Source organism: Chelonia mydas, chromosome 16 (assembly GCF_015237465.2).
Source record: "Chelonia mydas isolate rCheMyd1 chromosome 16, rCheMyd1.pri.v2, whole genome shotgun sequence".
Classification (NCBI taxonomy): Eukaryota; Metazoa; Chordata; order Testudines; family Cheloniidae; genus Chelonia; species Chelonia mydas.
In genome coordinates, this window is record NC_057857.1 from 7,662,863 (window position 1) to 7,679,511 (window position 16,649).

The 16,649-nt window shown below is 49.8% G+C and overlaps 1 protein-coding gene across 1 annotated transcript in view; it reads right to left on the minus strand.

Moving 5' to 3' along the window:
* NIBAN2 (niban apoptosis regulator 2) overlaps positions 1-16,649 on the minus strand; it is a 100,856-nt gene that overhangs the window by 38,367 nt on the left and 45,840 nt on the right. The window contains exon 2 of the mRNA XM_037879753.2: positions 15,712-15,842. Coding sequence (XP_037735681.1) covers positions 15,712-15,842 — 131 coding nt within the window. The remainder of the gene's footprint in view (positions 1-15,711; positions 15,843-16,649) is intronic.

The following is a 16,649-nucleotide window of genomic DNA, read 5'->3' on the forward strand; positions in this document are numbered from 1 at the left end:
AGTAACCCTTTGTTTCCAACTCATTATTTCCTGACGCTTTAGTCTTAGTGAAAACCACAGGGTTATTGTCAATCAATATATCGCAATGCTGGGATATCAACCAAGGTGATGACCTGGAGATAAATCACACAAGCTAGGGGGACCACAGACCTGGCATGGATAAGGGGCTGAACACCGCAGGGGAACGCTTCAAAGGGTCTCGGGGACCGGGATGCACCTATTGCTAAGCTGTAAGGCAAAGTGAGGGCTGGCAGAGCCCAGACAAGTGTGCTTGCATGGCTAATAGGCTAGTGGTATCAGGGAGCTGACGCCCAGCAAAGCACAAGCAAGATGCCCTTTCGCTGGAGGTAGGGCGGTAACAAGGGGACTCTCAATCCTGGGTACCCTGAAACAGTCACACCCTACACAGAAGGATTTATAATCTAAATGCATAAGGCATACATAGCATTGGAGGTGAACAGATTAGGTTAGTGGCCTACGGTCACACAGCAGGTCAGTGGTGGGAATAGGAGTCAGGTCATCCTTGTCCTAGTCCAGTGGTTTAACAACCTGTGAACCCTTTTCACTAAAATGTCAAGTCTCATGAACCCCTGCCTAAAAATGAATATTTCCAAGGATTTTCTCCGTTACCGGAGTATAAATTATAAAAGCAGTGATCTTGGAAATATAAAAATTTGTTTTTATGACATGCTCATTACACACTATTATTAACTATTTACCATTACAGTATTTTTATTACATTATGAAAATGGCAACACTCTTCCAAGATCTCACTTTCGTAGCTTGTATCACCTTGAATAAGCCTGTTCTAAGACAAGGCTCTTCGGTTTCATTAAGGAGTATCAGATGTGAAACAGCATGAAGGGATTTAAGAAGCCAGCTTAAAGAGTTCCTCGTACACAAGCGTTTAGGTCTTGAGCAGTCCAGGCAAACAATGCACATTACAAAAAAACAAAAAAACCCAAAAAACCCTTAAATTTGTTCATCATAATTTTAAAAACAATACCAGCTGCCTATTTAATTTTTAAAACAGCAAAAAATATCCACCTCCCTTTCCATTTCTTATAAGGAGTCTTGGTGTTTAAATCTCTTCAGTATGATAGATATGCTTGCTTTGACCTGCTTAACTCTTGGAAGTCCAGGAGCTCTGGGCTGCTGGCCCCATGCTGCCTGGAGTCCCTGGGGACAGCTCTACCCACCATTAGGGAATTCCCTCCCCCCCACCCAAGAACCCCTGTAACATTTTGCGAAACCCAGTTTGGGAACCACTGTCCTAGTCTGTACAAAGACCCATCCACTGGACTACGCGGCCTTCAACTTTCTAAGCTAAGCTCCTGTGTGTTAGAACTTGTTCTGTGATCCCAAACACAGGCTTGCCTAATGGTCTGAGAGAATTCACGTCTCAAGGGAATTTTTATGACCCACGGAATATAAACAAGAGCAAAAAGCACTTCTTGCAGAAAGTCTCTCTCTCTCTCAGTCTTGTAGCCAAGTTCTCAGCAATGAAAGTCAGCAAAAAGGATCAGTATTTATGAGATATTAGACAGGCATAAGTGATCAAAATCCACAGACTCGGCCTTCCCCCTGCAATATTTCAGATGGGAAGCGGAGGCACAAAGACTAAGGATATGTTTTCATTGCAGCGTTAACTCAGGCTCCTGCCACACACAAAAAACCTCTCATCTGAGTTTAGTGGTGCTTTTAAGCAGGCTAGCTGGCCTGGCCGGGGGTGTGGGCTAGAGCTCAGGTTCCACTTTCACTCTGGCTGGCAGCGACGCACGCATTTTGCGGCGAGGACTCAGGCTAAGCCATTTGAATGCTGATAATCCACCAATGCCTTCCCACAATGCCCCCCCTTGCGTCCAGAAGGACAAACAAGTCCTCCCACAATTCACTAGGAAAGAATCATACAGCAGCCCATCTGACTGCAGCACAAAGCACCATGGGATATACCTCCAGCAGTCCTAGTGACACATGGGGAAGCATAGCACCGGTGAGGATGCAGTAACTGACACGGCTTTGCAGTGGGGTTGCTCACACCTAAACTAGGCTAACTCGGTTTCTGATCACCCAAGTTAACCCTACAGTGAGGGATCACTGTTAGGGTACGTCTACACTGCAACGTAAGCCCAGAGGTAGAACTCAAGTTAGCAGATCATGGGTTTGTTAACCTAGGGCTTGAGCATCTACGCTCATTTGTAACCCCAGTTAGGAAGCGTTGAACCCTGGGTCCCAACCTGGGGCTCCAGCATCTACATTGCATTACACAGGCCCAAGTCCAGTCACCCTTATCCCAGACTTCCTAGCGTCCTCCAAAAAATCTGGCAGCTCTAGCCCTTAGTTCGCGGTGCAACATGAGAAAACTTGACTGTCCAGAGGACAAAAAGTTGGTCCATGGGATGGTGGGATACTTTTGGCAGACTCCCAGAGCATGAGTCCAGTGGGGCTGTATTTACACTGCAAAGCAATAGGGTTTGACTCCTGGGTCCCAGCTTGACTAAGGCTTGGACCCCGAGTTAGAGGAATGTTTGTGTAGCCAGAAAGGGGGGTGGGGGGGCAGCGTTACACTTGAGCCTCAGTTCAAACCCTGAGCTTACACTGCCGTGTAGACATAACCTCAGTGACTTGTCTAAAGTCTGTGGCAGAGGAGGGATATGAACCAGGGTCTCCAGCTAGCACCCAAACCACTGGACCACCATTCAGATGCATAACACACACCACCAACTTGGATCCTACTGCTGCTAACAATCTTTTTCTCTCCCCAGCCTTTGAATATATTCACTAAGTATCACATCTGCCCCCATTTTTTTTTTTTTTTAAACGCAACTTTCTTGTAGGTGTGTCTCATGCCAGTGGGAACAAACAGGGCAAACTGAGTGGAAAAATATACAGGGCAAAAGCAGATCAGCATCCACCAAGACAGACAGGAGTTTTCTTCCACTCTTTCAGTTCTCAGAGTAGCAGCCGTGTTAGTCTTGTATTCGCAAAAAGAAAAGGAGGACTTGTGGCACCTTAGAGACTAACCAATTTATTTGAGCATTGGATGAAGTGAGCTGTAGCTCACGAAAGCTTATGCTCAAATAAATTGGTTAGTCTTTAAGGTGCCACAAGTCCTCCTTTTCTTTCAGTTTTAGTAACCTGGGTGTTGCCTGTATCAATACTAGGTATAAATTTTCAGATAAAAGTGTAATTGTTAGCTTGACAGTGTCCCTTAGAGAGACTTGCCTGTGGTCACACAGCTAGACCAAGGCAGAGCCATAAAAAGAACCCAGGAGTCCGGTTTCCCCCTCCCCTGCTCTATCCATGAGATTGCTTTAGTAATCAACATTCCCTCTAGGGTCATTATCCAGCGTTTTATAGCAACAGTAAATAGACTGGCTAATTCAATTAAAAAAAATGCATCACGCAGTTCTACTTTTCCAAGGTACTTGGAAAAAAAGTGCAAGTAGAAAATACAGTTGAGGAGGTGACGAATTCGAGGGGGCGGGTAGTGAGAACCATTAAACGTTAAGTCAAGTTAATGGTAAGCTAATCATCAGGCAAACAAGTGGGGTTTTAGACAGTAACAAGGATTAAAAGCCCAAGGGTGGAGAGAAGCACACGGAAACCCAAGGCCTGCTACATAGACTATGCAATAGGATATTCAGCGAGAACACCCCACTGACCGCATACACCCTCCGAACAAGATCCCTCACACCCCCATGCAGGTATTGGGACGAGCAGCTATTAGGTGGGGCCTCAGTAGTCAGGAGTGAGCAGGTTTCTCCAGCAGGATGGTTGTCACAGTCTGTGCTCAGAGCACAGCCCCGTAGCAAGAGCTGCAAAGCCCCTCTGAGGTCAGCCTTGCGCTCACGGGGTGTGGCGTCAATGAGATGTGCATGGGTGATGGCTCTTTAAAACCCAAGTGTTTATTCACAGCAGATGTCCCGTGCAGCCTGAGGCCAGATCCAGCTGGACACAACGTTCAGACAAGCCCATTGGTGCTGAGGTTGATGTACCAGATCCCCTGTAGAACGGCGCTGGGTTTCAGTGCTAGCCACCTAGAGTTTACCTTGAAGCCAGCACGTCAAACTCCAAGCAATGGAAATCAAGGCAGCCCCTGGGGAGGAGAGGCTGTCCCAAGGATCTGAGAGCTATGTTTTGTTTCTTCCAAAGATTAATCACAGCTAGAAGCACTTTCTGGCTGACATTTGAGAGACTCACATTCCACCAGATGTGGCCAGCCCTGCCCTTCCCTCCCCGTAGTGCGATCCAATACCCACCACCATCAAGAGATGCACCGGGAGATGCGGGGGGGGGGGGGGAGGGGGGGTCTCATCGGGACCAAGCAGAAGCCAAGGGGTGGGGAAGAGGTGGTCATGGGCAATGGCTTCTATTGCAACCCCATAATTCTGGACACCCGCTTTTAAAGTAGTCACAGCCTATTTAACATCACTGGTCCTCCTGGGATTATAGTAGGAGACCACTGACAGCAGCCCCTGCAATCAGCACAAACTGACCCCTGCCCCAGGACGTGAGTCACAGTTATAGCCAGTCAGTGTCCATAGACCCCAGTGGCTACTAGTCACAGGGACACAGATCCCGGTCCACTATGCCCGAGCACGAGACAGCACCTCATTTCAGGCAAAAAAACAAATCCACCACCTCCTGTGGTGGCCTCCAAGTCATGAAAAGCCAGAGGTGTGACCTGTGATAGAAGATAACCAAGGGCTTGTCTATACAGGGACGCTGGACCAGAATAGCTAATGTGGAGTGGATTACTCCATAATAGCGACTCCAGTCTCCCTAAACGTGTTGTGAGCCACAGCAGCCACCCCACATCACAGCAAGCTCGCTCTCCTGGTAGCCTGGAGTGGGGCCAGCAACAGGGGGTTGGAATGCCCAGATTTCCTGGGACCCCAAGTTCAACTGTCTCTTCTTTTCTAAAGGAGAATCAGCACAGTTCACATGGTGCAGACATTCTTCAGAGGACATCTTAAAACCAGCATCCCTGCCTGCCGAGCACGCACATGAATGATCTCACAGCATCATCTGTAACAGTAGAGGTTTGCCCTGGGGTCCTTGGCCAACAGTCCCCCTGCCCATGCCAAGCGCCAGTTTGCCGCCACTTCCCCCCTGCCCCAACTGACCCAGCCAAGCACACACATAATTCAAGTGCTCTGAGATCCTGAGGGATCAAAGGCCCTTGATAAGTGCAAGTTATTCCATGGAGTGTCTGGCTGGCTGGGCATTTGTCCCTGGGCAGTAAGACAGCACCGCAATTGTGTGCTTTGATAGTTTACATTCAGGAGAGCAGGGGATCAGCTGGAACACCAAGCTTATTTGATAAAAAACAAACCAACAAACAATGGGCTGCTGCAAACAGCTGAAGGATAATTGATCTGCCTTCCTGCAGCTGCCAGTTACCATAATTACTCAAGAGGGGCTGCAGCCCGTTAACAGAACCCTTCACATACTTTTTACATACTTCTGATTAAGTGAGCTGTAGCTCACGAAAGCTTATGATCAAATAAATCTGTTAGTCTCTAAGGTGCCACAAGTCCTCCTGTTCTTTTTGCGGATACAGACTAACACGGCTGCTACTCTGAAACCTGTCATACTTTTGTGGTATTTCACACGTGATGCAGGTGACTCCAGGGGCCTGACATTCCTCTACCCCTCGCCCCCGGCCAGAATGAGCACATTATCTTGCAGGAGGTAGTCCATGGACTGTCATAATGGACAGAGTTACGCACACCAGGAACAGGGGAGGGAAAGAGGCAGAGGTGACATCAGCCATGTAAGCAGGCTGGTGGAGGGTGTGGTTGAGTAATGGGGGCAGATCACGTTTAAGGATTTAGGGTGGGGGAGGTCCAAACACACCCACTCCCCAGTATCATCGAATCCAGGTCCCTTCACTGGCTTTACAGGGATACTCATTTCTCTGCTTTGTCAGGAAGAACAAAGAATTTGATATTTTAATGATTAAAAAATGCCCCCAAAACATTGAGGCCTCCGAGGGTCTCCAAGCACTTTGCGAACACGGAGCCAGGCAGCATTTTCAGTGTGAGCCAGGTTTGAAGATGGGGACACTGAGGCAGAGAGAGCCTGCTTAAGAGACTTGCCCAAAGTCACCGAGTTAGACATAGAACACGCAGCTCCCGACGTCCACTCCTGGGTTCTAACCACCACGTCTTGCTTCCTCTCATGGAGAGAGCGTGTGGCAGACCGGAGACCTTGCTGAATCTCCGCCTAAGCAGGAAGTGCCAGAGGGGCCAGGATCTAAACATGCCCAGTGTGCGCCTGTGCTTTCCAGTTTGCACCACTCTGCCAAGGGCTGGAAACGGGCACCGCATGACAACATGCCATGCCCTCTGGCGAGCGCTTACAGCTCATCGGCAGGATTTCAGTGGAGGGCTCACCTGCCTTACGGGCCAAACTGCCGACTGGGCCCTCTGACCCTGAGTCAGGACATCTCCACACAGTCAAAGCAGGAACACAGGCCAGGCAGGCAATTTCCAGAGGCAAACAGGACATGAACTTCCCTTTGGACTACTTGGCTACTGCCTTCCTAGGTCTGTTTTCAGTATATTGCAGGGGGACTAGACCCCGCATGATCAAGAGCTTCCTCATTCTCTTAACTCCTACGACCCATAATCCTAAAATCCAACCACCGTTAACGAGTTTCTCCCCATCCCAGTATGAGCCAGAAGGGGAAGCCAGGTTGTGAAGTAAAAAAAAAAAGACACATTGGCTTGTCAAGGGCGTTCTGGAGAGAGAGGTCAGAGATTCAGAAAGGGAATTTCCCCAGGGCAGAGGGGATAAGAGCAGCCAGGTGATATCGCCTTTAGAGACAGATTGCAAGCAAGGAGGCGGAAAAGGGACAGCAAGAGAAGCGGTATTTATTCATTTGTTAGTGAGCACAGTCGGTCTGGCACCCACAGCACACAAGCACTCGCATGCACACAGCATCTGGGCACACGTTGCTTCTGCTCAGTTTCCCATCATCCATTACAATACAAGCAGGTTTCAGAGTAACAGCCGTGTTAGTCTGTATTCGCAAAAAGAAAAGGAGTACTTGTGGCACCTTAGAGACTAACCAATTTATTTGAGCATGAGCTTTCGTGAGCTACAGCTCACTTCATCGGATGCATACTGTGGAAACTGCAGAAGACATTATATACACAGAGACCATAAATAATACCTCCTCCCACCCCACTCTCCTGCTGGTAATAGCTTATCTAAAGTGATCATCAAGTTGGGCCATTTCCAGCACAAATCCAGGTTTTCTCACCCTCCGCCCCCCCACACACAAACTCACTCTCCTGCTGGTAATAGCCCATCCAAAGTGACCACTCTCTTCACAATGTGTATGATAATCAAGGTGGGCCATTTCCTGCACAAATCCAGGTTCTCTCACCCCCTCACCCCCCTCCAAAAACCACACACACAAACTCACTCTCCTGCTGGTAATAGCCTATCCAAAGTGACCACTCCCCTTACAACGTGCATGAAAATCAAGGTGGACCATTTCCAGCACAAATCCAGGTTTTCTCATCCCCCCCTCACCCCCCCCCCCAAACTCACTCTCCTGCTGGCAATAGCTCATCCAAACTGACCACTCTCCCCACAATGTGCATGACAATCAAGGTGGGCCATTTCCAGCATAAATCCAAGTTTAACCAGATCATCTGGGGGGGGGGGGGGGTAGGAAAAAACAAGGGGAAATAGGCTACCTTGCATAATGACTTAGCCACTCCCAGTCTCTATTTAAGCCTAAATTAATAGTATCCAATTTGCAAATGAATTCCAATTCAGCAGTTTCTCACTGGAGTCTGGATTTGAAGTTTTTTTGTTGTAAGATAGCGACCTTCATGTCTGTGATTGCGTGACCAGAGAGATTGAAGTGTTCTCCAACTGGTTTATTTGTGCTGGAAATGGCCCAACTTGATGATCACTTTAGATAAGCTATTACCAGCAGGAGAGTGGGGTGAGAGGAGGTATTGTTTCATGGTCTCTGTGTATATAATGTCTTCTGCAGTTTCCACAGTATGCAGCCGATGAAGTGAGCTGTAACTCACGAAAGCTCATGCTCAAATAAATTGGTTAGTCTCTAAGGTGCCACAAATACAAGCAGGGCGAGGCTGGCTTGCCCATATTTGTAAAGCGTCTCTAAGATCTACATACAAGGGAGTAACTCCTGGATTACTAGGGAGGCCTGAGCGGCGTTCATCAGATCTGCAGCGTGGCGCAGGGTTTCGTAGCATCTCATGTTGCCAACAGCTGAGCTTGTCCAGCTCCCAGGTTGGCTACTTTCTCTGCACCCGCTTGCCCACAAGTTGCCATCACTGGTCCCAAATCCTCAGACACATGGAGTCAAGCACTCTAGGCAAACAGCCAACAGCAGCAATGACTACAGCTGTGCACTGGGGCTCTGCAGGGACCCCAACAAGTCCAGCTCTCTGTAGTGCAGTTGATTTTTAGGGGCTTGTGTGATAAAGGGAGACAATTACGGCACATCCCCAGTTAGGAACTGAAATGCCACGAGACAACGTCTTTAATACAGAACAGTGGCCCACGAACATTATAAGGCACAGTGTACGGCGTTCCAACTGTGACCGGGGTGAAATGCCTATTGAATCAAGACTGATCATTGCAGGCTGGAACCTGTAGTATCCATAGGCTGCACCTCTGTATTAAAAGATGAAGCCAGCTGCAATCTGTTCTGTTTTATGAACATTATGTGCAGCATTCTGGGTGGGCAGGGCACAGTAGCCATGGCTTTAGCCCGTCTCTAAAGGAAACCAGGTCAGAGCCCTGAGAAGTCCTGCTCTCAAACTGCAATCCCCCTACCCATCTACTTTTACATGGCACGTTCAGCACGTCTTGCATCGTTTTCCACTTGGGGCGGATACCTTTTCCCACCTGCTCTGCAAATACAGGACGGAATACGCAGAGTCCAAACTCACTCCCTTGCTGGGGATTGGCTTCATAAATTTTATCTCTGCGTATTCGGCTCAAACCTCCTGCCCCGACTGCTCCTAGGGTTCCTCCCTTAGGACTGCTCAGCTCATACCCTAGATCCTCACTCCCTTATTATCCAGATGAGGTAATAAACCACCTGCCCTGATAAGTCAGCAAAAGCCACTTCACACCCCGCCTTCCTGGAAAAGGGTTTCAGGCAAACACTGCCTGCCAGTTATGCTCCTCTCCCCCCCCCCCCCCGCCCCCCCCCCCTCCGACACACACACAATCAGAGATACTGAGCAGAGATCTCAGAGTTAATCTGAATTTAAAAGGCAAGTTACAAGCTCACAATATGACTGCTCAGCTTCACTCCCCTCTCCACCCCTTTCCTTGCAATTTCCATTTAGCGAGGCCTTGGTGTCAACGAGAGACACATTAATCCACAGGGCCTCATTAAGCAGGGACACCGTCATTCTGGCAGGCTGCCCAGCCATGGATATCAAAAGCAGGCTGAGAGACGGACAGCACTGAGAAACTCTAATTGCTCCTATGGGTGCCTGGCAGGAAGAACGGAGGGTTTGTTCGTGAACCAAAGCCTCTTGCTTCCTGGAGGGGTCCCATCCTTGCGGCGCTCCTTCAGAATAGAACCAGGTGACTAACGAAGCCAAGTCACAGCCGCAAGCCAGCCTTTCCCGAAGCAAGCAAGTGGTTCAAACATGTGGGGGCCAGAGTTCCAAGGGCTCAGCACCTCCAGTCAGGGCCAGATTGGAGGGAGTGCTCAGCACCCAGTGTGCCAACGAACCTGGCCCCGACTGTGGGTGCTGAGCCCTGACGATTCTGCCCCCAGCATAGGAAGAGCTGATCGCATACCCTGCTCCAAGTACCGGGGGTTGATCTTCCTGCAGCTGGAGTCAATGAGAGTGATGGCTACTCAGCACCATTCAGGATCAGGCCAAAGACTTGGCTCTGCAAGCCAACAATCAACTCTGGAACCTGGTATGGCTGGGTGGAAGGAGGTTTCGCAGCGACCAGGAGAAGCTAAACTGATTTCCCCGCAGCAGCTCTGCAGGGGAATGTCCTATTTATATAATCATCTGGTTTTAAAGTTACACCATGTCCCTGACCTCTGCGACTCGCTTCCAGTTCTCAGACATTCCACAGTCGCTAACTGGGATTTATGACACAGGCAACTTTTAAGCGGCACTCACTGGGAGGGTTGGATGTATCCGCGTCTTGGTGATGCACCCAGCACTCGTTGTGAATTCCAGGGCCCCATTCCTCACAGGGATCTCATTCATCCCCCATTTATTTTGCTTAACACATCCACTGCATGGACTGTAACTTGCACCTGCACCACCCTCTATTGTGACATCCATACTGCTATGGGACAGGCTAACACCCAGAGCTGGATGCATACCACACAGGTTACGCGAGTGTCTCATCTGCTCTACACCCAACATAGAAGATGCCATAACATTTTCCATAAGAGTAGGGGTGTGCCTGAGTTACCTGGGCTAGATGTTCCCTTTCCCCATGAGATGATGTACAGTGTGCCATTAGGTGGTTGCCCTCCACCCCAGAGGTGGCTGCATTACAGCACTGGACATTCAGCACTATGTGCTTATTTGGGGTTCAGTTCTGATCTCCCTCACTGGTGTAACTCCATAGACTTTGGTGGAGACTTTACACCAACATAAACCTGATCAAAATTGGACTCAGCGCTTGTGAAGAACTTTGGGATCCTACAAAAAACAAAACAAAAACACACCAACTCCTCCTTCACCATGATCCAAACCCAACCTCAGCTCTCTTCACCCCATATCAGAATCAGTGAAAGGCTGGTGAATTCTACTAATATCCTAGTTGCTTGGTCGGTCTCTCGCGCTCAAGGGTGGAGCATACAGTTGTCTTGCCCATCCTAGACTTTCCCCACCATCACAACTCCAGCGGTGAGCATGATAGAGGAACAAGGCTCCAAAAGCAGCAGGCATTTAGCGATCATCATGCCATCTATTATTGAGCCTTTGCTACGGTAGCACCTAGCGGCCCCTAATTGAAGTCAGGCCCCATTGTGCTAGGTGCCGTACACACTCAGTGACCGTCTCAGCCTCAAAGAGCTTACAAAACCGGCTCTCAGGAAAGCCGGAGGACTTGCTGGGTAAAAGGCCTTGCCTATGGTAGAGTTCCCATCGGCAGGGCAGCACTGGTAACAGCAGCGGCTGGAAATCTTAGGGAAAAGAGGCTACTGTAGACCCAGTCAGGGAAGTTATCTTGTAACAAGAAAGCGGGGTGCCTTTGGTTCCCTGAGCCCAGCATCCATGACTGGGCTCCCTGTCTGCACCCCATTTGCTCTCACCTCCCACGGCTGCACTTTGCCAGTTAACCAGCATTGGGAGCTCTCCCCAGAGACCCCAGCATTCCCCCTTTCCTGCCACGTGGACAAGCATGCGCAAGAGGGTGTAGGCGTTCAGAGAAGTTACTTAACCCACTTGGGGCCCACCTCTAGATCCGAATCCAGCTCCTGTGGAGATACGTGCTGGAACAGGACTCAGGAACATAAGGCCTGTTCATTGGGACAGCAGCTGTGTGCATGATCCTCTGGGCATGCCTTGGAGTTACCGTTACCTAGCAAGGCTGCACAGCCACATCCCTGTTCTCACCTGCACCACTGCATGCGCTGATGGGTACAAGGCCCCCCCATGCGGATGCCAATGGCCAGACTAGCCCCACCAGCCTCCCCTTCCCTTATGAGAGCTCCCCAATATTGACAGAGAGTTTCTGATCATTCCCATCAAGAACGCTGTGCCTCCAAGCGCTATACAGAGCCATCGCAAATACCCGACTGCCAGCCAGGCGATGAGAACAGAGGGAGGGGTAAACGAAGAGGCACAGGCCAGGGAGAAGAGAGGTTTCCAGCAGCGATGTGAAGTTACAATAGATGTATCGGGTCACTCTTCTGACTCTCCGAGGCGACTGTTCTGGACCGGAAGGCGGTCTGGCTGCAGAGAAGGAGGCTCTTGCGTGAACAGCGCTGTTACAACAAGACGACGAAGGTGGCTGGCACTAACTGAATGGCGAAAGAAGAAAGAAGCAGCCCTCAGGATCTCCTGCAGTGCCATGGAGAGCAGGTGTCAGCACGTGGGCTGGGCTGGCAGCCGAGGTGGCCGAACAAGTGTCCCAGAGCCGGAGCACTGAGCTGACAGGGCTACAAAGGTTATCAAGCCACGTGCTTCATTTTGTTCTGGAACATCCTCCTTTCGCGGCTGCAGAGTGGCTGTGGTGGGCTCAGGAAGGACCTGTCCTGGAGTGAAGGAAGAGTCCCAGAGCACCTCCCCAGAAGGAAGCTCGGGATAAATAAAATACACAAAACACACATCAAAGTGTTTACAGCAGAGGCTGCGACTCGTGCCAGACTTAATGGTCTCTAAACAGGCTCTCACGTGGACCACTGCTGTGGAAGGGGAACTCAGCCCCAGCGGAGCCCTTTCCCATTGAGCGTTCACTTGAGCGAACTACCATTACAAAAGAAACTTTCAAGACAGTAACCAGAAAGTTCAAAGCTGCTGCAGTCTGCCACAACGGTAACTCGCTTTCAAGGCCCAGAGCACAAGCCATGCTTAACGCATACTCCGCCCTTTCATGACTAGTTGTGAAGGGCTTGGAGGTCCTTGCAGGGAAGGTACCATGTAAATAGGCCTCGAACGCCCCCATGAGGCTGTTCTCCCCCACTTTACCACATGGCGAAAGTGGCACAGAGCGGGAGAGAGATTTGCCGAAGGTCACACAGCAAGTCTGTGGCAGAGAAAAAGGAAAGATCCCCAGATCCTCCGACCCACAGTCCTGTGCTTTGAGCATCTTCTCCCTGGCAGTCCCAACTTAGGTAGAGTGGCACAATTGACCCCAGAGTCCAGACCATCACACCCTAATCTCATTTCAGGCTAGAACTCAGAAGCTGCTGGCCAAGCTCTCTTGGGGTCCCCACAAAGTCCATGGCTCTCCCATGTGTTTGTACAGCACCATCCTGAGCAGCGGCATCTATGTACTGGCAGAGGGACAGTGCTTACTCATGTGAGCAATGGGCAGAAGTTTCTAACAGAAACAGCTTAACCCACCTGGGGCCAGAGCTAGAGCGGAGCCAGACGATTCTTGCAACACAGAGCCATTCTTGTTAGAGTGATCTTATCCTGAGTAGAAATTCCCCCCTCCTCCCTCATACCCATTCTTCCCCGCCACCCTCCCATGTTTGTTACAGTCATTCTTGGAAGTATTCGAATCTAAATGGGTGACAGGTAAGTGAAATTTACCGAGGGGACGTTAAAGATAGACAAGCGGTGCCCATGCTTGCTGATAATTAAATCTACCAAGCGAGCACGACCTAAATGCTCTCCTCAAATAGCATTATCCAGTGCAATTCGGCTTCTGAAACTCCACTTCCAAACATCATATCTGAGGGTCTGGTTTGTTTCCTGCTAGTAAAAGAGTCAGACAGACTAATATGGATACTCATTTCTAAGTATCAGTTGAAATCAAAACTAATCCTTCCCAGCCTAATTATAGGCCCAGGAGTGATTTCCCTTCCCTCTTCTAACCAAAGGCTTCCAACCTCGCACAGCCTGGTATTTCCTGTCTCTGGCTCGTTGTTTATGGTTGAAGTTCACATTCAGTGGGAACAGGTCTGAGCTGCAGACAGGATGAGTGGCTCCACTGAACTGGTGAAGAATTGAAACCCAAATGCTCCTCCCCACCCTGGAAAAATATCAGCCAGAGTGGAAACAATGCAAACTCAGCTTGAATCTTAAAGGTCTCCAAGATTCGGTCTCAGGCAGCAGCCCAAAGAGGAGGATGTGACCCTACCCACTATACCCATCAGCAACAAACATCACAAGGGTGTCTATACTCCGGAAGTTTCTGAAACCTTCCTGTTGTTAACTTAGCACGAGAGATGGAACTCATGATGCTTGAGATTAAACCATCTGGTCAGTTTGCCCAGTCTCTGCAGGGTCTAGGCTTCATCTGCTTGGACTGCAAGTGCTTTGGAACAGGGATGTTTTTTATTTTGTTTGTACAGCACCTAGCACAATGGGCCCATGACTGACGACTCTCAGTGCTACCGCAGTACAAACCAATTCATGCATCAGTAGTTGTGTGTTGATCAGAAGTGCCTCTGAGCAAGGCCCAGACTCCAGTCAGACTACTACCAATTGCAATAATGCATTCATTTTAGACTGTACCTAGGTCCTCCTAGCCTATTGCACACCGCACATTAGCTATGCTAATTAACTTTGTGCTCTAGTACATGCCTGGGTTAACTCTTTAGCTGTTGGCTCATTTCAGTGTGACCTCTAGAATAATAAGCTAGTAAGTACAGGCAGGGGCAAGGTGTTCAATGCTTCTTGCTTCAATCTCCAGCGCTTTGACTAGCTACATTTGCATCTGGAAACTGGAAAAGCAGGAGCACGGTTTTACATGAGGGGGATGGGAGGCCGGAAGGAACTTATGGCAGGCTATGCTCTGAATATAGGAATTTGCATACTTAGTCAGACCCAATGTCCGTCTGGTCCAGCACCTGTCTGACGCTGGCCAGTAGCACATGCCTCAGAAGGTTTACTGCCTACTTCGGGGTCAAATGGGAGAATCTGTCTCCCCAGCATTAGGTCTCCTAATCCCCAAGTTCGGGAGATTGACTTGTGCCCTGAAACAGGATATTTAATATCCCTTCCCAAATTTGTTAGCAGCAGCTGTAACGTCCCTTTCTCGTTATCCATGTAAGGATCCAATCTCTGAAGCGCTCGGCCCTAGCCCCGTGTTGCAGGGAGCACACTTCTGGATGCAAAACCGCCGGCATGTATGCAGATGGAAATTCTCTCGCAGATATACCTGTCCTCCCAGAGCTCACTCCCTCGAATGCCTGTGGCACCTCAGGCAAGGTGTCTGTGCTGCTCCATATTGGCAGCGTGGAGCTACAATGGGCATTAGGAGTTAGACACACAAGGGAGTCCAGTGAAAGGCAAGGTGGGGCTGCAGTGCACGGCACCTCCTGCCTTTCTCCAGGGAGCCCATTCACTCCCTCTGCGGTCAGGGGAAATGACTCACATTGCACAAAGCCGCATTTAAGTCACTTGACTCACTTGGGAAGGAAAAGCCAACGCTGGAGCTTGGGCAAGAGCCAAGCTGCGGGGTGAAGGGCCTGTACCAGCTCCTGGCCTGGAGCAGGAGTCCCAGAAGTTCTAAAGTTAGAAGGTTCTGCTCCCCCAGAGCTTCAACCACCTCCAGTGGGATTGCCTGCTTGCCGTGCCCCCCTTTAACACGCCTCCCGTAAGCACAAAGGTTCAACTCCACAGCCCCTGTTTGGCTTGAATTGCTGGAAGAACTTGGCCTTTCCCCACTACAGAGGTGGAATTTTCCCCTCCAGCTTTCTCCCGGATCTCACACTGGATCCCCACCAGGAAGGCCTGTTCTCACAGCACTGCACAAATGCATCATCGCTGACACTCCGGGCAGCAGACTGGCCCAAGGCATCTGCCTCCCATCCCCGTGAGCCCACCTTTCAAGTACATCTGGGCACGCACCCAAGAGCTAAATCTCCTTCAACACCGAATCTGGATCCGCTTTGTGGCCCATCCCCATTTCTGCATTCAGGTCTGGGCACAAAGATGTCGCAGGGAGTATTTAATACTGCAGAGCAGCAACCCAAGCCGGCATCTGGAGCAGAGCTGAGCCCGAGATCCCAGGACAGGGCAATCCTCAGAGGCGCCTCTCCCTTACCTTGCGGTGGAGCAGCTGGGACTGCGGCCCTCCGTTGCCCTCAATTTCGTACCGGATGCTGTTGAAGAGTGCGACTCCATACTGTTCCTCATAAAACTGGCAGAATTCCCCCAGCACCTTCCCAGTCTTCTCTGAAAGTCAAAATGAAGAGAGGTTTAACACAGATCACCTGACTTCAAAACACACCAAAAACCCCACAGACACACATGCTACAAAACCCCTCCCCCATCTGCTGGAGGGGCTCAAGTCAGTTTGCACTTTCACATGAAAGCCTGGGACCCAGATTATTAGCAAGGAAGTGTCTCACTTCCTGCAGCTGTGGGGGAATATCTCCCAGCTAAAAGCATCCCTATCATGATGGTTAGCATATCACTGGCCATCCGTTTGCATGCTTGGGGGCAAGGGGAGGTTAGTGGAATCATCTTACTCTGATGAGCAGCGGGTGGGTTACTGACTAATCCATACACACTCCATTGCATTAGCAGGACTTGTGCTCATTTCTCCTCCTACTCTAGATACCTGCCAGATTTAAAACAACCTCCTCTCCCGTTAAGTTCAACTTTTGTTTTGATCACGATACTCCTAGAAGAGCTATGCCGAAGAACCCACTTACACCTAGGCTAGGACCATGTAGTCTCCCAGTTTGCAATAAACTGCTCTTTACGGTGTCTGCCTGTATTTCTACTGCACACGTCACTGTGCCAGATACACAAGCAGGAGTCGTTTCCTTCTGCCCTGACCAGCCAGCCCTTTCTTGCATTAGTGGTTACGCCAAGTGGGGTCACTTTGGCATATTCATTCCTCATGCCCACATGCCCCACTCTGTAGCTCTTAGAGGGATGGACAGGAAGAGGCATGAGAGAAAAATGGGGCTTTTGCTACTTTTTGGGTGCAACATGACAGGCTCATGCTGGGCACTGATCACTGGGGAATTTCAA